The 23,321-nt window shown below is 37.6% G+C and overlaps 1 protein-coding gene across 1 annotated transcript in view; it reads right to left on the bottom strand.

The window, feature by feature from the left end:
- LOC145983882 (N-acetylglucosamine-6-sulfatase-like) overlaps positions 1-23,321 on the bottom strand; it is a 39,225-nt gene that overhangs the window by 3,486 nt on the left and 12,418 nt on the right. Inside the window, exons 3-9 of the mRNA XM_083116966.1 lie at positions 21,325-21,384; positions 19,428-19,631; positions 14,957-15,121; positions 13,211-13,384; positions 8,426-8,627; positions 7,081-7,466; positions 4,894-5,010 (exon numbers count right to left, since the gene is read on the bottom strand). Of these exons, the coding sequence (XP_082973092.1) occupies positions 4,894-5,010; positions 7,081-7,466; positions 8,426-8,627; positions 13,211-13,384; positions 14,957-15,121; positions 19,428-19,631; positions 21,325-21,384 (1,308 nt within the window). The remainder of the gene's footprint in view (positions 1-4,893; positions 5,011-7,080; positions 7,467-8,425; positions 8,628-13,210; positions 13,385-14,956; positions 15,122-19,427; positions 19,632-21,324; positions 21,385-23,321) is intronic.

Genomic DNA, 23,321 nt, shown 5'->3' with positions numbered 1-23,321 from the left:
ACTTCTGGATTGTAATGAGCTTTCAGAAGGATTGTTACAACCCAGAAGTGCCCGTAACTGTACAACAATGTTTATTAAAAAAAAAAAAAAAAAATTAGTGTATCATGGTCATCCAACAATTCATTCAAATATATGGAAGGCTGTGTTCATATGAAGTAGATTACATGACATAAGAATAAATATTAAGACTAGGCAGACGCAGATGTCAGTGATATTCGTACCCAGAAGTATATGTTTGAATTTTATCACAGATACTGGCTGACACATTTTTGGAGGTATCTTATGGGGTACACAAAAACGCATGCCTTTCATTAATTTTGCAACAGTATTGTGTGGAAAAATGAATTTTGTGATTAAATATGACAGCTATCTTAATATCTTCTTCATCTCATATATGAACCTATGAATATTTTGGAATAAAACTCTGGCATTTAAATTGTTACAATCTTAAAGCATTGGTATTGCCATATGTGACTTGCTCAGCCCTAAATACAGCAGAACCCTGATTTTATATTTCTGGATTTTACATTTTCCCTCATTATACATTCAATCTTCACGGCAGTCGGTAGGGCATCAAACTGCCATGTGGGAGACCTGGGTTAGATTGCCAGGATGGGTGATCTAAGATCAGAATATTTCCGACCTTGTCCCTACATAAAGTGGCTCTGGGACTCACCCAGCCTAAAAGCAATGGGTACCTGGAGGCAACCCTATGGGGGTAAAAGTAGCCAGAGCATGGAGTTGAACAAATCAACTCCAAAGTGGTAGAGATTGAGAATATGTGGAACCCTACTCTCACATCACCTAAACGTGCCTTCACCTAAATGTGCTATATGCATGAGGAACTTTACCTTACCTATCTTCACAGTCCCAACATAGCAAAATGTTATAAAAAATTTCCCCTGTCTCTTTTCCAGAATGTTACTTCTTTCACCTTGATCTGTGGAAAACGTAAAATATACCCAGTCCCAGGAATCTGTGGAGCAAAGCAGTGCATGCTGCTGCAAACAGCTGGTAGCTGCAGTCCTGTTGCCCCCTTTATGCAATGCTTTCCCCTCTTATGCATTCATTGGTCGAGCCCTCTTGAGTAATAACAAAGAATTGCTAAATGCCTTATACTAAATGTTTGTGAAGTACAGGGTGACTCAGTTGAATTGATTGATTTACTTTGCTTGATTGATCAGCTTTTCTGCTACTTTTGGCTAATTGTGAAGATGAGCAATGATGTAATGAAATTGATGAAGGGACACTTGCAAAGAACACCCATGCCAGGCCAGGATTCAAGCCCACTGCAATTCTCAGTGGTTGTAGATAAAACTGCTGTACCAGTACATAGCCAGTACGAATTCATGATGAGGCACAAATAGCCCAGTGGACATGTGAAAAAATTGTGCATTCAATGAGTCCAGCATAAAATTTGGCACACTTTTTAATGAAACCATAGTTAAATAATCTTGGATACAAGGTCACTTCAGATTTGGACTAAATCAAAATTGAAAACCATTTTATAAACACAGACACCACATACAGTTATTTCCTGAGAAGAGGATTCACTGAATGATTTCTCATGTAGACATAAAATTGAGGAAAGGTCCTCTCCTGTACCATGTAGTCACATAGGATATGTGGTTCCACATATTCATGATCGCAGTCACAAATAACGTCTGTGATCAGCACTACACATACAGGGGAGGGGTCTGACTAATTTTAACTACATAAATTCCAAAACTTCTCCAGGTATTTTAAAATACATTTCCAGTTCAAAATGTAGCACTTAAACTTAGTAAATACATATAAGTATTAAATATCCATCATTACATACTATTCACATAAGTCTTAGTTTATTCAACACTGCTAAAAATAAACCAAAATTAATGTGAAACCACATTTTTGTATGAAATATTTGCATCCATGAAGCTGGATAAAGCAAAGAGTGACATGGGGACATGGTGAAAAAAAAAAAAAAACTAACAATGCTTTTGATGACACTGACACAGTTGGAGTAAACGTACAAAAATTAATATTGTAAATGTAATTAATACTTTTCAACTTGGTTGTAAAAAGAAAGCAAGAAAGACAAGAGAAAGAAAAACCAGGCATCATCCTTAAAATACATCAAATAAAGGATTTTTAATTACTACAGGAAAACCTCGTTAATACGATATTGGTTAATACGAAGTACCCTTTAATCCGAAGTTCTTCCCATTCCCCAGCCGATAAGATAAGATTTATAATGTATTTCAGTACGGATAAATCGAAATACGGATAATTTTTAATACGAAGTTGTTTACAAGACCCTTCCGCAAAACTGGTTTCGCTTAATTCGAAGTAGACACCTGCGTAAGTCGACAAGAGAAGATCGAATGTGGAGAGAGCTTGGACGTTATTTTAACTTGACCTTGACATGTTTCCTTGTCCTAAGAGCTGCTGACAACTCGAGGGAAGCAGCCCGAAATGCCCGCTGGACATTGACATTCTTTGTCAATGTGCATGGGAGGTCAAGCTCTTTCCCCGCTGAATGCGCCACCTTGGAAATATTCACCAGTGCCAGATGAGAAATGCAAGATAAGATCGCACGAATGTTCCAAAATACAAGATGCGTGGCGCCTGGAAGTCTCACCAATCTGTCTAGCTCTGAGCTCGAGATACAGCAATTTCCCGTGAGCGAGCAACTTTTGGCCTGGTAGCAGACAACTTCCGGTAACCACTTTCGTTAAAAGCGTGTCCTTTGTGCCCTGTAGACCTTCATAAAAAAAAGGGAAACTGTTACAGATAATCAAAGCCGCATGGGCCAACTAAAGATCGTCAACCCGCTTAATGCGTTGTCATCTAGGTTTCCCGCAAAAGTTGACATCGATCTTACGTATGTTGCAACTCCAGTTTCCCGCTTCATACGTTTCCAAACTGTGCCGGTCATAAAATTTGCCAAAACAGTGTTTTGTTGTCTGAGTGACTTCTCCCCTTTATCTTTCAGCAAACGTTGGGGGGGGGGGGGGGGGGGTCCGTTGCTAATTGTTTCGGCCACGATATTCTTGCTCGTGTGCGCACACCGGCTCCTTTGGCGTCTAATAAAAAGCAAACAGTTCTGAAAACCTTCTTTAAAACGAACAAAAACCGCATGATAAGTAAAAGAAAAGTGACCCCCTTCCTTTTCCTACAACAGCTCATTATCCGCCACTGGTGTAGCTGGCGCCAGTGTTTAGTCTAGCGTCTGGAAAGCTCTCGCTTGCTGATAACTGCAATGACTCATCCAGTGGGAAGGAATAAGCTTCATTGCTTCATTGTTTTGAATCTCCCAAAGCCATATAATCCCCGCTTTTCTTCAGAACCATTAGCGTGCTGCTGTTAAAAAAACAAACCCGCAATGCTCATTGTAGGAATACGAGAGGAAAAGTTTTGACGGAACGAGTGTTTGACCTCCAGAATACTCCTGAATCCTACAATAAATTGTCGATTAATCTGAATAGTACGCAAGTTTCGTAAAACTTGTTTTTAGTTCATTTTTTACTGCTGAACTAAGCGGGACTAAATATACAGTTTAAAGTGGGATCCAAACCAGAGTGATTATCGAGTGCGGCACTGTTTAATGTGTCCTAGGATACACATTGGGTGCAAACATCGCAAGTTGTGTGTTTACTTTTTCAGAGTTGATTACAATGCAAGTTGAGGAAGAGTTTGGACTGCCCCCTGAAAAAGGGGGGGGGGGCGAATATGAAGTTAACTGAAGCAAAGAATACGTGACTTTTTTTTTACGATGTGTTTTAGACAGCCGAACCAGAATGAAATTTACAGGCCCGATTTTTTTGTTTTGTGCCAGGGAAAGGTTGTGTTCTCTCCCAAGAGAATCTTCTCTCCAGTAACGGACAATGTTCTAGTACATAAAATCCAATATTCATTCTGTTTGATTATCTCCAGTCTCTTGCTCGAGTGTGACTACTGTCAAGACCCACTTCTTGCAATAAACGAGATTGTTTTCTTTTCCGTAGGTCTCCGTGCAAACGGGTTTCTTATGAACTAAAATTGTAAGAATTTCGTGGAAGAGCAACAACTTTGCACATTTAAAAGAAAGTACAGTTTTTTTATAAGACTTTTTGCCACAACATGCATCCCGTGCATAACCGGTTGTATAACTAGGCAGGATAAATGGTGTTAACCGACACCTTGTAATCTTTGTGTCCGCGTTAAGCTCCGTGTTCTCATTTTGTGTAACATTTTTTACACTTCCTTTAAAACGTACAATATTATTATATAGTACATATAAAGCTTATTTTCTGAGCTACCACCAAGTATAAAATATCCTTTGTGGGGCTAATTTATACTCTACTTTATTTACACCTGAAAACAGGCGCCATCTTGAAAAGTTTGGATAACTCGAAGTCGTTTAATACGAAGTTGACAATTTTTGGTCCCTTGAACTTCGTATTAACGAGGTTTTCCTGTATATGGAATCCAACTAAAGAGTGTCCCATAAGTCTGGATCCACAGGAAAAAACACATAAAATTAGAGAGCTTGTTCAAAATGTCTGCCATTGTATTGCATAGACAGTTTAAGACTAAATCTCCCCTCCTGCAACACTTTATGGATCACAGTTGCAGACATTTGCTGACATGCCTGCACAGTGCATTCTTTAAGAAGGAGAATGCTCCAAATGTTGACCTTGTGCACCATGGCTTTTAGGTAGTTCTACAAAACCAAATTGAGTGGAGTGAGATCTGGGTTTCTTGGAGACCAATATGCAGGAAACTGTGTGTTAAGGTAATGTTGCACTGTAAGCACGTAATGTGGAGGGGCACCATCCTGTTGAAAACTCCTATGGGTCCAGACTTCCAGGACACCCTGTATTCAATTAGGTATACAGTGAGATATGCAAATCGAGGTCCATCATTACTCACCTCTGCATCATAGAACTGGCAGTATAGAGTATTCTCTGTTGTGGACAGCTCCCGAACACAATTATAAGTATTGTTTTTAGAGTCTTCACATTTGCAAGCTGCTGCTGGAACACATTCCTGCAAAGTTGTACATATGACTATTAATCACTTATTACTTTCAAATTATTTGTGCACTAATATGATTACCAATGCTTAGTAAGCATCTCTTATTAGTAGAGCTGGGGAGATACTATTTTGTGCAGATAATACTAATACATGACATGTGATAAAGGTAAAGGTAAAGTTCTTCCCTGTGCATAGCACCATGCCATGAAGGCGTATAGGGGGTGTGGGGGTAACGCTCCACACTTTCTTGATCCAGTCGTGAGTGTGGGTGATGTGATCAGCATCACGCCCCTGACCGCCTTTACCCCCCAGGGTTTCCCCCAGGTACCCAGGTTATTCGACGCTGGGTGGGCGCCGGGGCCGCTTCCATCGTTAAAAAAGTTCCCAGATTTGAACCGGCCGGGGATCGAACCTGGGACCTTTAGCATGGTAGCGTTACCGACTGAGCCACCACGGCCATTACATGACATGTGATCAATTTGAAAATATTCTCATTGGTTACAAATTATAAAATATAATTATTACAGTGTAAATTTACCATGCAAGCTTCTAGTTTATATACTTTCCAAAATATTCTTAGATTACTTATGTAGTTATTACAATATTTAAAAACATATTTTTGCAGTTAGTTATATTTGTGTCACATAACATTACTGTGGTATTCTCACACAAGATACAAATGCCAGGAAGCATATTTGCTTACTTCAAAGTACAAATCTAGGATGTTCATGAAAAAGCACCCAAGTCACAAACTGGGATTATCTGTTGCTTTCATTTGAATCAATTAAAGAACATATTATAAGCATAATTTTACATTGATCATGTGTAAAAATTCTAAACAGTGATGATCCAACATTTATATATATAATGTCCGCAATATCTGCTATTAAAAGAATAAACATAAATAACTGTCTCCTGTAAAATCGCAATTTTGCCTTAAGTGCTTTTTCCCAAAAAGCCTAGAAATGAACTTGGGGATGAGATAAACTTTCGATTTTCAGGTGTTTGATCAAAAAATACACAGTACACTCACTCTAAGTATATAGGAAATCATTTGTATAAGGCATACAATTAAAGTGGTGGCACAAAATTATTTATTCCCTCCCTTTAAATATGGATATGTGTCTTATTGAAGCCTGTAGGATATTTACGAGGACTATCCAGAAAGTCACTCACGTTTCGGCGGGGTGAGGGCTGCCATTTTTTGCAGGGACTTCCGCCCGTTCAGTGCACATCCAGCTGTGGACATATGAGTTCGTGTCGCTTCTGCTCTGTTCATAATACATTGTTAACATGAGTGCTCCGATTGAAAATCCCGCCAGTTGTGAAGTGAGGTCGGTCATACAATTTTTGTTGGCGAAAGACACTAAACTGATCGACATTCATCGACAACTGTGTGAAGTTTATGGTAAAGATGTGATGAGTGAAAGTGGAGTGAGGCATTGGTGCCTCATGTTTAAAGATGGCCATACAAACGTTCACAATGAAGACTGAAGAGCAATTCAAAACAAACGCCGAGGAAAACTGAGTGCAAAAGTCCTGCTGTTTCATGACAACACCCACCCGCACTCGGCCAACTGGATGCAGGAACTTTTACAGGCCTTTCATTAGCAGGTTTTCAACCATCCGCCATATAGCCTGGATCTCGCACCAAGTGACTACCACTTGTTTCCCCACATGAAAACCTGGCTACAAATGACACAGACCTTCAGGCTGGTGTGCAGAAATGGTTGAAGTCACAGGCGACAACTTTTTATGACAATGGACTTTGTAAGCTTGATCATCGCTATGGTAAGTGCCTAAACTTGTATGGCAACTATGTCAAAAAGCAGTGTAAGAGTGTCGCTTCAAAATGTACATAATAAAAAATGTCTACTTTCACTTGTCTTCTTTTTATTCCAAAACGTGAGTTACTTTCTGGATAGCCCTCGTATATAATATTTTAGATACAACAAAAAAAATTAATAAATACAGATAAAGCAATCAGTAAAAGTAACAAGTAAAAACTAACATTTTGAGAAAGCATATGGCAATCTAAATTTGATCTATTTTACAAATGCAACACAAGATATAATCACTTACAGCAAGTGTACCATCTTTACCCCAGGGACAATCTGGTGACACTGTACCATCTTTGCCTTCTCCTCGATATTCTATAAGAAATGCTTCCCTCCAAGTGCCAGCAGTTGAAGTCACCTTATGCCTCTTCTCAAGCAGTGCAAGTTTTCTTGAATAGCTTTTCTTGGCTATTTTGTGCTGTCCCGTCAATAATGGAAGAAATGATTCACCATCCATTATAGTAGCAACTTCCAAGTTTGCCATTTCAATAAATGTGGGAGCAAAATCAATGTTCAATGTTATTTCTGAAATGACTTGTTTTGGGTTAATGCCAGGTCCTCGGACAAGAAGTGGAATCCTAATATCAAACTCATACGGTTGACGTTTGTCCCATGGGAGTGCAAATTGGCCTACAAAGTAAACGAATCAAGTAATTATCCACTGGAATATTAAAAATATGAAAGTTCGAAGTACTGATTTCAACGAGTATGCACCTTTAGATTTTAAATGACACAGTTCAGTACTTCTGATAATTTGGCATATTCACAAAGTACACAAGCATGAAAATGTTCACATCTCATCTTATACAGGGTGTATCATAACAGACTAAACAACTTTAAGAATTTATTTCAACTAAACTATATGGAATACAACAATGATATTTGTTGTGTAAATCAGTACACTTCAAGTTTCTATGAATGTCTACAAATGTTCAATGTGGCTTCCACCAGTTATGCAACACACATCCCATCAAAATTCAAGTTCTTGCCATGCTTTCCCCCAAGAACTTCTCATCCACACTTGCAAGGGCCTATCTTATTCTCTCCTTTAGCTGTTGCACATTCTGTGACATAGGTGGCACACAGACTTTGTCGATCACAAAGCTGCAAATGCACAAGTCTAGGGGTGTAAGGTCTGGGGATTTGTGAAAGTTGCCATTTTCTTTAACACTACACCAGTGCCACAATGACCAAGTCTTGTGCATGAAAACAAAACTTGTTCTCATTGTTATACAACAAACCTCATTGTTGTGTTTCAGATAATTTTTTAACAATAAACCTAGTAAGTTGTTTATGCTGAAGATGTCTTGGCATTGATTTTGGTCATCCCACTGGAATTATGCACATAGTTCATACTTAATATCTTTGGTAGTTCAAATGGCTTTTGATAGTGAAGTGTCTTGTAATGAACGTGTCAAAGGATTGATTCTTAGTATGAGCACATTTCAGCAATTTGGAATCTACTGTAAACTATAGGACCAGTTTCAAATAGCCTATCTACACATGAAGTGGACTTGAAACAATCATTCAGCAGACAGATGATACATGACATAGTTTAGAAAAATGTACATAGCTATATTTCTGCTTACCTACATGAAATCCATGATCTGATGAAAATATAATATACGTATTATTTAACTGTCCCATAAGATCAACTTTGTCTATGATTTCATAAACTAGATCATCTACTGACAGTAAAGCTTCCCAACGACTTCTGTATATCCGATCCAGTTCTGCCAAAGTACTCTCATTGAGAGTTGATGGAGGCATTCGAAGTAACCAATGTTTATCCTGTAAGTAAACAAATTCAATGTAAGCTTCTTTATCAAAATTCTGATAAATTTGCTGCACAGGTCCATTGTTCTAGTTCTGGGCTTGAGAAATTACCATGGATGTTTCATACACCATATGTTTTACTTTTTAAGGAAAAAATTCAGTATGCTGCAGTCACATAATATATTCCGATGCAGATTATTGGTGTTGAGGTATCCTTTGTTAAAAACAATAAAATTTGATTAAAAACTACTGTGTCAAATATGTGCACTCACTGCACTCATTTCCAGTAAGTCATTTGACCAGATCCTCAAGGTAGTTGTATGCTGTGGAGAGTTAAATCACATCCTTTACGAACACAGAATGAAGTTCAGAAAGTTAAACTCTTATCTCCTTGAAAGGCATTCTGGATTACCTGTGAAGATCCATTGGTTTCCCTCCTTCAAAACATATCTAACCACAAAATGCATGCTTCTCCTGCCACCTGTTAAGTTCTGTTCATCTAATTTTGTTGATGGATTTCACACATTTCCACATCTGCCAAGGAGCAGAAGAGTTTAATTTATCAGGTTCTATTCTGTGTTCCTAAAGAATATGATGTCAGTCCACAGTATACAACCCTTTAAGGATCTTAAACAACTTCCTCAAAATCAGTTCAGTGTATGGAAACATGTAATAAGCAGAACTTTTCAATCAAATTCTTACATGTTTTCTAACACACTGTACTCTATTGTTATGCAGAGAGGTCATTCTAATAAGCTTATGGTTAATTTTTTGTTTGCGATCGATTTCTCCACCTGTCTGGTAGCTTCGTCAGGCATGTTCTGTCTTGCTGCAGACTGGTGGGGAAATTGATAACAAATAAAAATTTGATGGAAAAATGGACCGTAAGTTTATTAGAGTGAATTAACACTGTACTCCACCTAGAAACAAAAATTTGCATCTAAAGACTGTATTATGTGAATAACAACATTCTGCACATAAAAACATTGCTGGTAACATCTCAAGATCTTTAAATACTTCGTTTCTTATATAGTGCTTAAAGATTAAATTTAGCATTTACTTTTGAACACTGTGACCTGAGAAATTTGTTCATTTATAGTGTTACTTAATGGTTGTAAAGACTTTTAATGTAAAGGGTATTCCAATAAGAATTATATGATTTTCAAATTAACTGCCAACTATGCTTCAAATGTTCTAACTGTCACTAGTTGTCATTATGTTTAGTATACTGTGACAATTCATCATGGTTAAATACACACTTCCAATAACGTTTGGTTATTATCCAAAGAATTTATGAAAATAGACTTTCTATTGAACTTGAAACAGATCATAATTTTGGCCAAAAAATATCTTCTCATATGAAGCTCATTTCTGGTTAAGTGGATATGTTAACAAACAAAATTGATGTTTTTGGTGTGAAAACAATCCACAAGAGATTCACAAGAAGCCCTTGCATCCACAAAAGGTCACTGTATGGTGTGGTTTATGGCATTTATGGACCATTTTTTTTTTTCCAAAATGGGGTAGGAGATGCAGTTACAGTGACTGGTACCGATTGATGTTAACAATTTTTTTGTGGCCAAATTTAGATGAAATTGATTTGGAGGACATGTGGTTCCAAGACGGTGCCACATGTCACACTGCTAATGCCACTAGCGACGTATTGCAAGAACATTTTGGTGAAAGGATAATTTGAAGAAATGCAACTGTTATTTGGCCTCCAAGAAGTTGTGATTTAACTTCTTTAGATTGATTTTGTGGGGTTATTTGAAATCTATAGTCTATGCAAACAGACTACGAACCCTTGATGCATTAAGATTGAACATCGAACGCTGCATTCGTGACATTAGGCCAGAGTTATTGCACAAAGTCATCGAAAATTGGGTTCATCGAATTCACTCGTGTGCATAAAGTCGAGGTGGACACATTAAATGATGTGTTATTCAAAACATAATGTAATAAACTATGCTTCAATATAATATAAAAATTTTGGTTGTATCTGAAATAGTTTTTATTTTATTTCATTGTAAAATCATATTGTTCTTATTGGAAAACCCTATATAACCAATTCACTACAAATCAAATGCAAAGAAACAAGGAGAGGAGGAAAAATCTCTCTTATTTCAAACCAAAGTAAATTCCACATTATTTCATAAGTCACTTATTCTTAATCTCAGCCATGGATTAGAGCAGCGGCGTGGCATGCATGTAACTGGTGTTACGAGTACCACAGGTAACAGCAAAATGTAAAGAATTAAAAACTTGCTTCAATAAAATGACAACATTGTTAAATATGTTAACCAACCACATTGCCATCTAGTAGATATTGCAGAGGACATTTTTTTCTGCAGCCGACAGAAGAGAAGAAAGAGGCCGTACCACTACCCTCAAGAGGTAACAAGAGGAGAAGGCACCAATGCAAGACGTTGGGGCAAATGTGCTCTGGGGTTACTTATATGCCTGTTTAGGGGCCCAGTTACTGGTGAGGCCTGCCGGATACAGGCCAGTGTTGTCACATTGGATTGAAAGAAAAGAGCTAATTCCCGCCCAAAATGGGAATACTATTTCTGTGAGGCAACTAGAGGTAGACTGCAAAGCCAAGGCTGGATTTAACTACAAATGAGACCAGTTAGGTATTAGATGAAAATATAGTTCCTTGGTGCGATTCGTGATTTACACAAACCTTGCTCCAAAATACTAAGTTGGCGACAGTAGTATAACACCATTAAGCCTTGTTTCCATGATATGAAAAACTCAATATGCTGACCAAGGCAGAAATTTATTTTATTATAAAACAAACTAAACTTAACGTTTCAACCTTCTATCAAGATCTTCTTCAGACTCTGCGCCAAGTACAAATGTAACAAGGTACAAACAGGCCGATATATATACACAAACATTACTCCCCTCCAGACTATTAGAAAGTTGTTCTGGAACATTCTAGCAGGTGGCTTTCCCTTGTCAACTGTACTTTCACCTCAAAGGCTAAAACATATTTTCTTCCATCTAGAATGTGGTTGGACTCTTTATCTCACGCACTTTTTCCTTCATTCTTCTCTCCTCTCTCTCTCTTGTCCTTTCCACTATTTCTAACACTTTCTTCCCTCCTTTGTTTATCTTCAGTCCGCCATTCCAGTTCATTGTGTCTCCTTCACCTTTCTTCTCTATTTCCTTGGCCTCCTTCCATTTTCTCACTAGTATTCTCTTCTCCCTTCCTATCTGCTTAGCCTCATCCCACTCTATGTCATGTCCTGTTTCTCTCGTGTGTTTAAATATCGCATTTCTCTCTCTCTCTCTCTCTCTTAAGTCTTACATCATCCCTATGTTGTTTCAACCTGTCTTTCAGCCTCTTTTTTGTTTCTCCTATGTACACACACACTGACATTCTTTACATTTCACTTCGTAGATAATCCGTTCCTCTTCCTCTTCTCTGTTTTCCTTTTTATTGTTAGCATTCTTCGCTATTCCTAAGATGCTTCTCCCTCCCTTCCTGTAAGTTTTAATGCCCGCTTTCCTAAGCACTTTGCATATCTTTTCTGTGGTCTTCCCCATACTCCTTATTCCAAACCTCCTCTCTCTTTCTTTCTCTTCCTCTTTTTCTTTCTCTTCCAAGTAGTAGTATGTACAGCTGGGCTTCGCTTCCACATTGACTGTCACTGGAGGAGGGGAGTTATGTCATCAGCTCACTACACAAAGGTCAAACTGACCTGAGAAAAGTGTGGTTCTTCTTCCCCTTTGCACCTCATTGCAAAAGAAACAGAGACAGATGAAGAATTGACAAAGGTTCACCACTATTCATTGGATTTTCACAATAACTGTCTCATGAGTGATAGTTCTTTCTAGGAGTGTTTGTGGCTAAATCACTGTGCGGATTGCAAATGAAGAACGAGATGAACAAAAATCTAGATCGAATACATTTTGGAGGGGGGGGGGTGATAACGTCTAGCAGGCATAATTGTCATACTGATTGCCGGTAACACTTTTGAGAAAGTCATGCCACACCACTGGATTAGACACACAGGATCAGCTTTTTGTAGCTTAGGCAACTTACCCTGAAGGTTCACTAAGTCATCCTTATGTTGGGTCCAGAGTTCTGGGACACTCCACTTCAGTCCCTTGAGCTGTGGATGAACTTAGATCTTGGGAGTTTGGAAACCTTACCTGGATAACCCAAGAACATCTTGATAATTTTTCAGCAGGAAAGTTTCATGAAAAATTATAGTTCTATTTACTTGTATTTGATTTATTTTGGGTCTGTCTACCTCTCCAGGTTAAATTTGACCATTCTTTCTCCTCTTTATTAAATAATTCCTACTGTGAACTTTCTTTTCACTTATTCATCAAATATAAACAATACATTTTCTGTAAAAATCTTCAAACTGATTTCCTAGAAATATCTTCATTATGTACATTTTTACTCTTACGGAGCTTTGAAACTGATGTGACAGTCTGTACAAAAGCATTCATCATGCACGAATGACCAGAATATTAAGGCAACAGAATTACAAACTGGCCCAGTCCAAGTATCACACAAGCAACAAATGACATCTGCCACTTTGGTCTGAAAGCTCCTTTAAAAGTTTGAAGGAAAATCATACCTCTCCTACTGCTATGTTGTAATTTGGAGTTCTTGGGGCAGTAACATTGATGAAATAATCCTTATATTGTGGAGCTGGAGTAAACGGAGCATGTGGAGTTGGAACGGCCAGGGTCATGAAGAAGGGACCATCCTGTACAACTTTCTGGTTTAAAAACTCAAGGCCATATCTTTTCTGTGAAAATACAATGCATATCATTACTTATACAGGGTGATTCAAATTCCCTCTGGGGTTTCCAATGTTTATAGTACAAGATACAATGCATACAGCAAAAAGGTGCATATCAGTACATAAGACCCATAATTTGATTTGATTTGAATTTAAAATTTTGGGTGCGTCAGCACTAAGGCTATTTTGCACCCGTCACATTATACGGGGTCCAGCCCCTTATCGTTGCACATAACAACTGTAACGTTGCATAACTAAAATCATAAAATATTAAAATCTTCTGACTTTCTTTAAAAGCTGAGGCTGTAAAGGAGCACTCAGCACAAATAAGGACAAAACAAACAAAATTATACTGGCTATGGGGCAAGTCGCCAGATCCTCGTTAGTCTGCTGTCCAGGGTGTACTAAGTGGAAGTGAGGTTGACTATTGGGTGCACTACGTGGAAGGAGCACCCCTTACACCCCATAAAAACCATAAAAGTGGCCGGTGTGGCTCAGTCGGTAACACGTCTGACTACCATGCTAAAGGTCCCAGGTTCGATCCCGGGCTGGTTCAAATCCGGGAACTTTTCTAACGTTGGAAGCGGTCCCGGTGCCCACCCAGCATCGAATGACATGGGTACCTGGGGGAAACCCTGGGGGGTAAAGGTGGTCAGGGGCGTGATGCTGATCACATCACCCCCCCCCCCATGCACAACCGGATCAAGAAAGTGTGGTGCGTTACTCCCACACCCCCTATTATGCCTTCATGGCATGGTGCTAAGCACAGGGGAGCACTTTACCTTTTTTTTTATCAGTACATAAAAAATCTCTCTCAGGTAAATATTTCATTATGGCAATAACTACAAATCCATTCACTTTCGTTTTCATCAAATATTGAACATTACATAATTAAAAAACCTATTGTACATTTTACTAATACCTTACTAACTTTACACTGATTATTACCATTGACGTTCAACATATACAGAGTATTCCCTGACATTCGCTACGAGACTCGGTGGCAAGCTGATAGGCATCAGCGCTTGTCTTTCCCGGTGAACGGGTCAGCGACAGTCGCTAGAGTCTGCTATTAAAATTACAGTTTTCATATTGTGTACTAACCTTGACTACAGAAGGTGTTGAAAATGATGTCCCTCTGCTGCAACACATTCCTGGCATCTCCGAAGGAAATTGGCATTTACACGTGTAAGTTCGTCTACTGTAATTCTCCCAATTTTTCGTACAATACTCTCTTTTAACTCACGGATGGTGTGTGGATTGTCTTTGTATACTTTATTTCCTGATTTTTCTTTCCACTTTTATTCAGAACTGACCCTGTTACTCTAAACTTTTTTACGAGGTTTAATATAAGCGACTGTCGCGGACCCGTTCACCGGGAAAGACACGCTCTGATGCCGGGCCGCTTGCCACCGAGTCTCGTAGCGAATGTCAGGGAATGCTCTGTAGTAATACACATACCACAATTTTTAATAATTAAATAATCAATTGATGTTCTCAAAAGACTACACATTATTTACATTAAGCAATCATTTTTGAAGCATTTGTCACTGAATTTCCATGCATAAATTCACTTACAATAACATCAGTCAAATAATCCTCTTCATAATTACTCCCATGTTTTTCAGCTGTGCCATTAACGGAAAGTGTATAATCGTAATAGCGAGAATTGCCAACTAGTCCAATCCACCAATCCCAGCCTGGTGGAACATGTTCGACTCCACCTGCACTTGCATGTCCATACTGAAATACACAAAAAATACATTTAAAAATTATTCCTTTAAGTTTTCAGTGTTATTTTCTGTTTTTACTATTACATAACTTGTGAAGGTGAAGATGAAAAGAGGAACAATGCTAGAAATAAACGTCCAAGGTCTTCTTTAACCACTAGCAGGTGGGTAACAAGCACATTATCGTGATGTGGACATTCTTTGGAGATCGAGTTATGATAGCAGGTGCTTCACCGTGAGACAGAACAGGTGTTCGCCAGCATTTCACCTACAAATGAATATGCAGTTGGTAATTTGCATATCTCTCACTATTTGCACCCTTCTCTTAATATGGGAAGGACTTCCCAATGGCACAGTGGAAGCGTCGTCACCTTGTAATCAAGGGGTCCTGGGTTCAATAACCGGTGGAGGCACATAGTGGTTCGAATCCCACTTTAAACTGTAGGTCCAGTCCAGATTGGCCTTACTGTGCATAAAGTGGACTTAAAACACCAAATCAATCAATCTCAATATGGGACATATGCTCCTTAGCAAAAAGAGTAATATAAAAGAAGTGAACACATAACAACAAATGAAACCAGAGTGAAAAACTGAAATCAGTACCCCACAAACAAAAAAAGTATAATCTGTATGAAAAACATACAAGAACTAAATTAGAGCTGAGCCGATACAGATACTTGTATAATTCCAGTATAAAATAACAAAGGCTAGTTACAGTCATACTAACTCATCACATCACTAGGCATGCATCTAGAAATATATTTGGAAGCCAGTCTGGGCCAAGGGTCTCAGAAATATTATAACAAAAGTGTTTCTATTTAAAATGTTAATATAATTATAGGTCAATTCATAATAATACGTAAATTAATTAATTAGTACCTAATTTCTAAGAAACGGAGGAAAGACAATGTTAATACTGTACCTATTTTTTTCTTTGTTTCTTGACTAAAAAATATTGTTATTACATAAATAGTAAAAAGATGCTATAAAATCAGAGATAAAACTGCAAATATTCATCATCCAGCTTATGCTAAAATATGTGTAAAAGCAACTGTCATGGCAAGGAATTTAATGTCAAAGAAGTAAAAATTTAATATTTATTGAATAACAAAAAGAATGATGGTATGTCCATTTGACGAAAAGAAAAGTTCCTCATAAATATTTTATGTACATGGTGTACATAAATCTTTAGAGGGGACTCCCCGATGGTGTAGTGGTAACGCTGTCACCTTGTGATCAATAGATCCCGGGTTCAATACTCAGTGGAGGCACATAGTGGTTCGGGTCCCACTTTAAAATGTACGTCCAGTCCCAATTAGCATATCTGTGCATAAAGTGGACTTGAAACGAAAACTCAATCTTCCTTAGTACTGTCATTCAAAGCCTTACGTACCCAATCTAATCTTGGCGGAAATAAATAACCCTCATTGGCCGATACCGGCAGTGACACAAAAGACTGACACATAGGGGAAGGGGACAAGAAGAAATTGCTGAATCCCCTTTTCGCTTGAACGTAGATAAAACAAAGCTAATTTCACAGTGACCTTCATCCCTCTTCTCCAAGAACTCGGCATTAAACTTGTGGGTGGTTTAAAAACATCCACCTATCTTACCACCATGAACTTCAAGCAAGTATTGGCAATGAATTTCCCACAGCATTAACTAAGCAGTTCATGGTCATGTTTGGGTTCAGCTTTCACTTACCCATGCCTTTGATCTTGCCATCTGCTTCTCAGGAGGGTGTGGTTTTATCCAGTGTTTCTAGGAAAATCTATGGAACTTCCTGAGATGTTCTCCCAATCTGTCACAAGGAAGGGTGAATGAACTTTTAAAAAGGACAAATGTTGAGACTAGCTGTTGCCTTTGCCCACTTTTCTAGCCACTGAAAATCTTTGATATCGGTAAAAGAAACTCAACTGCGCGGTATCGGCTCAGCCCTAAACTAAATGCATTTTGCCATTGATAGAAGCTGAGGATTTAAAGTGGCTCTGAACACACAGATGAGGGAGAGAATTATACTGGTTGTGAGTCCAGGTGCCAGAATCTCAAGTGTCTGATTTCTGGATGCACTGCATGAAGAGAGGTTGATGTTTAGAAATGATAAACTAAACCAAACAAGAGCGTTAAAAAAATTTAAAATCTGATCTTTAGTTGAGCAATGAATGACAATGGTATGAGGGATGAGATAGTGATGAGCATGACAGTGAGCCCTTCCCTCAGCATAACAGACCTACAAGGAGGGGAGTATATTATTTCAGCACAGACAATTCCTAACATATACATGTATGTGTACAAAAATCAAATGTTACACACTATTTCTTTCTGAAGTGATTGTTTTCACTTCCCTCCCCCACCTGGCATGCTCTTGCATACATGGATGCTTATCAACTCACATAAAATGTCTTCATTTCTTGCAACATAATGATTTCTGTGTGCATGTGTGAATATCCCCTTATCTAAAAATCTGAATGGAAGAATATGTCCTGAAGTTTATATGTCTAAGTTACAAATGTTCTATGTGTGACCCTTTTTGTTGTTGTTGTTGAGTTGAGGTTTGTAAGTCCACTTTATACACAAGAAGGCTAATCAGGACTGAACCTACAGTTTAAAGTGGGATCCAAACCACTATGTGCCTCCACCGGGTATCAAACCCAGGACCCCTTGATTACAAGGCGACGATGCTACCACTGTGTGACCATTTTGTAACAAGACAGATATCAATGTGATAATCCATTTCTCCCCAAACATGTCTCAACATGTACATGTCAACAGTCACAGCAGCTGTTGTGATGTGTAGTTTAAGATCATCCTCGCCTGTAGGAAAGGAAGGAACAAAAACCAGGTCCTTGATGCATTCACACAAGTAGTAGTCACACAGTGTCAAATCACAAGCACACAAGGGCATTCACATGATGCTGACATCACAAAAGCAAACAAAAAGTGGAGGTTGTAAACTTGAAGACTTTCTCCATAAAACAGTACTAAATGCTTCCAATTAAAAAACAGACAGAATTTATAGATTTATAAAGCATTTAATCTGTCTATTTCTTTTAGGCTCACCCCATATATTAATCAAGACACTTAATATATTAATTTAAAAGTACACATAATAAAAGTGTGAGCAAATAGGAACATTCAGCTTTAGCCTTAATCAAATTTATTCACATTATTTTAACACCTTAAATAACAGATCAAACATAGTTGAACAAATTTTGTTTACAAAAGAACACAATTCCACTACTCTGCATTTTTACATCAATTATTTTTTAAACATAAATTCCTCTTTTTCCAAGAATTGCCAGCATTTCTCTTCAAAAAGACACAAATCAAAACCGCGAATAATACATTTCTACCCATCAAAACCGCGAATAATACATTTCTACCCATTAAAGATATAATACTACTGTTATTAAATATACAATCCCTGCGGATACACAGACAATTTGCATAGATGGGAAGTTTCAAGATTTTATGTTGGTGAACTGAAACCAGCAACATTACAAAAAACACGTGAACATGTCAAATATCAGCAAGAGTTACAAAAATATGTTATGAACAATGTGGCACCTCAGCCAGCGACATATTTAATGGGGAGGCTAAAATAATTTAGTTTGATGCTAAAAATTATAAAATGAACCATTTATGTGCCACTAATGGTGTTTACTTTTAATTTAATTACAAACTTTAAAAATCTTGTAAAAATAAGACTCAAAATATCCAACTGTTTTAACCATAGTTAAAACCAGTGTAGGTTAAACCGAGAATAAAAAAAAAATATTTGTCTGAAAATATAATTTACTAATTAGTTTTGGAAATGTTTAATAAACAACTACACTATTTTGTAAGCACTAATAGTGTTTGGACTGATAATGTGTTTCCCATGCTCTAGACTGTAAATTTCATGGATTGATTGATTTGCTTTATTTTACTTCACCTTTTGTGCCACTTTTGGCTAATTTGCGAAGATGGGGATGAGTGATGATATGATGAAATTGATGAATGGACACTCACAAACATCCATGCGCAGGCTGGGATGTGCTAATGACTCTGCCACGGGGGTCGGCTTACATTTCATTGATATACTGTGTATATCACAATGTTCTGATTAAGCGAACGTTTTTCAATGTTTGCTTTGTCTTAGTCTCCAATCTTACAACATAGTCATGGAAGTATAACTAGAAAAACTACATTTATTGGCTCAGAAAATTCATCTACCAGACTTCCCCATTAACATATCTTCACCCTCTCACGCAAACATTACTATAAAATAAATCATGTCTAAATTAAAACTTCGGTAATTTTTCACTTTTGAAACATACCTGATTCAGATATTTTCCAGCATAAAATGTTGTGTATCCACCTCTTTTAAGATACACCGAGTAGCTATGAGTCTCCTGTTCTTCTTGCCAAGACTTACTGCTGCAACCTCCACTCAAAGAATTATTCACTGCATTATGATTGTGCAAATATTTTCCAGTTAATATTGATGAGCGACTGGGGCAACATATGGGTGTAGTGGCGAACTGTGAACCAAATTAAAATAAATTTAATTCAATTAATGAAAAAGTATTATGTTTGTTAGGTTATGGCACTAAGTGTGCATACCATCGCATTAGTGTGATGATACAAGAGAAGGAGGGGGTAGACATGCAGTCTGCCTGTGTGCTCCCCTCCATTCAACACACAGGAAAAAAATAGTTTAAATAATGACATTTACAGAAAGATGTTTAAATAAAATAGTAGACAAACACCTTGAGCTCAAGTAACCCAATCAGAATTGAATCTACACCTTAAAGTAGGTTCCAAGCCACTGTGCCTTGTGCTCCACCAGGGATCGAACCTAGGACACATTAATTACAAGTGGACAACATTACCAGTGTGTCATCAGGGAGGCCCTATGTGACTAATTGGAATACAATAAAATACATTCTATTTCTCATATTTTCAGTTAATTCTAATATTCACCACTAAATAGATAAAAAAATATCCTTGGCTTGAAATTTATCCTCAGTCTCAAAATTGTATTTTAACAAGTTTCAGTGATGCTTCTAATATGTATGAGGGTTAGTCGGAAAAAAAAAATCCCGCATCTGTATTCCCAGAAAGTGTTGAGATTTTAGGTTGGTAATATGTCATGGTTATACAGGCATCATCCTCCATTTGCTGCCAGACGTACGACCTTTTCTTGCAGAGGGCACCAGCGTGCTATTGTGTTGAAGACAGGAAGAGTTGAGAAGTGTGTGCCCAGGCAGCATGGAGAACAGAGGTGTGTTGCAATTGTGGACAAAGGATTAAGTGTGAACTGATGTTCGTTACGGATGGGCACATGGGACTTTCGGTACAAAAATTCATAAACATTTGAGGAAAGAGACTGGGCCTTCTGGCATCAGGTGTCCTCTTGGACCAATCAGACACCCCCCACATGGCAGCAGCAACGGTCAACCTTCTTGCCACACTCGGTTGGAGTGTCTTAACCACCTGTCCTACAGTCCTGACCTTGCACCCAGTGACGTTTCCCATTCTGAAGAAGTTACTGGGAGGGAAGCATTTCACCACAACAGCAGAAGTGGAAGCTGCTATACGCAAGATCATCCATAAACAGGACACACAGTTTAACGAACAGAGTTTCTTGAAACTTGTGAAGCAGTACAAGTGGCCGAATGTTGCTGGGACTAGGTGAAAAATAGTGTAATGATGCATCTTTCTGCTCATGCCATGTTCTTTCTCCACAATAAAACTCTGCAGATGGTAGACTAGGGATTTTATTCCCAACTATCCCTTGGTCATTACGTATAAAGATCTATTATTTACTTACTTATTATACAACCATAGAAATACAGTGATTTATAACACAAAAATATTTTTATTATACTCATGAAACTATCTCTTATCTGCATTTCTCTTACTTTAAGTCAATTTGTGCCATTTTCTTGGAAAATTGTGATGACAAGCAATGGCAATTAAATGGAACTGTTGAAAGGTTATTCACAATGAAACAGCCATCTCCAAACAGGAGCTCCAAGCTGAACCCTTCAGTGTCAAGATCATGAGCTGACTGGTCAATGTACTTGGCAATGCCACCAAGGTGGCCATATCATTGTGGAACGATTGCTACATGTGGAGGAAAATTATCATAAACATGTTCACATACTAACAATTATTTTCCTTCTGGATACATCAAATATCATTTTATCATTGCATTTAACAATTACTTACGGCATTTTCAAAAACTGCTCCATAATTTCCAATTAGTTTTTGTGTTTTTTCCATAGGTTCCTAGAAAAAGAAATGCATAATTGGTAGTAAATACTAAAGATAATTTGCTTACGTTCCAACATCTTAAATATTTTGTATATTAACATGTAATAATCAATACTTATTTGTTTCAAAAAGCTTAAAAATATGTCTTATGGTTCATATGTATAAAAGTATTCCTTGTAATGAAGATGCAAGTGACAGTTAACATGGTTATTTTTTAAGATGAGTAACTGCATTACTTTTTGTAATACAAATAATATAATTAACAGTTACTTTATGAAATTTAAGTTGAAAAAATATCTCTATATTTGACAACTCTGAATCAATTTGTTGACCTCTTCAGGTCACTGAAGTGAAAGATGATCCCTGGCAGCAGTCAACAAATGGCTGTTCACTGGTAAATATGTAGTCAATAGAAAATTGCCACTGTTACAGGCATGATGAAACTCCACCTTACTCCCAATCTGGTTTCATGTATTGCCTCTTAATTTCTATAATTCTTATATGCACGAAAGAAAGATAAATTACATTAATTTTAGGGTATGTTTTAATGATTCCAGAACGATGGTGATCTTCTGCTGATAGTACATAGAAGTATGCAGGGTGGAAAAAATGTTCTGCACAAAACCACATTGTCTTTTTTGGTTGAGTTGCCTGCAGAACGGCATGGCGGAAAGTAAGATCGTGTCTGCCGGCAAACAGGATGCAATATCCACGTAATTGGAGCCGCAAACTATGTAATGAAAGAAGCTCATACAATTACATTGACAGTTACAATTAAAATGAGCATGTACCTTATTACAAGAGGTGTTGGAAATGATGTCCTCCTGCATCCACACATTTACGGCATTTCTAAAGGAAATTTTCCCTAACACGCATCAGTTCATCTTCCAAAATTGCTTCAATTCTCCTCCTGATATTTTTTTTTTCAATTCTTTTAATGTGTGGCTTCAGGTTTGAAAGCTTGGTAGGTCATCATGCAAATGTCATGAAAATGTCTGTTTCTTGTGCAAGGGCCGGAGCGATTTTTGATCATACTTCAACGTTTCTCCTCATTAAGCACATGCCATTTCACACTTTCCTTCTTATCAAGAACAGACCCTGATTACCTAAATTTGTTCACAAGTATCCTAACACTGTCTGTGTGAAACATCTGGGAATTCGGCTGCAAAATCTATTTTAACTTCCCTACAAGAATTCGTAATGACTAGGGTGCCGATTCTCAGGCTTTAACCTATTTTATTCCTTACTTGGTAATGTCACTATTCTAACATATATTTTTGTTTTAGCCATTTCTTAATGAAATACATGAATCCTATAGGTCCTAAAAATGGCTAAAAGGAGTTAAGATCATAAAAAAAGGCTAAATTGAACATTTCAGCTAAATAAATGTAAAAAAATAAAAAAATGCTGAAACCTTGTTTTGCTTCATCAGAGTGAACACATTGTTCACTGTACGGCAATATGAAAATGTATTCTCTCCCCCCCTCTCTCTCTCTCACACACACACAGAAGGGGGAATGGAAATGGGGAAAGGGCATGAGAAAAAATGGGAAGCAAAGTTGGCATTACAAAAGAAATAGCTTAACAATGACAAGTTTTAAATTTTTCCGAAATTGCATTGTTGTTATGATCCAACAGATTCCCGTTTAAGATTGTAAATGTAAGAAAAGCAGTTACAGTTTAGAATAGAGAAGAGAACAGAGCTAGTCCAAGTTATTCCTGCTGCAACATGCCTAAAGTGAAAGCTGCAAAAAGTAATTTACTTCGACAATGGATTGTTAGCAATTTCCATTTTTCAACAGATGGTGTCAAGTGTGTCAAAAACAATTAAGTTGTGACAAAAATCACGTTTTGAGCAACATAAGGAGTCTACAACCCACAAAAACAATATCACAAGAAAGCAGAAAACACTGATTCAACCGTTTATTTCTTCATCTGCGACAAGTTCTACG

Source organism: Lepisma saccharinum, chromosome 2, assembly GCF_977018435.1.
Source record: "Lepisma saccharinum chromosome 2, izLepSacc3.1, whole genome shotgun sequence".
Taxonomy (NCBI): domain Eukaryota; kingdom Metazoa; phylum Arthropoda; class Insecta; order Zygentoma; family Lepismatidae; genus Lepisma; species Lepisma saccharinum.
Note: the sequence above shows the minus strand (reverse complement) of the source record. Positions and strands in the feature narration are given on the sequence as shown.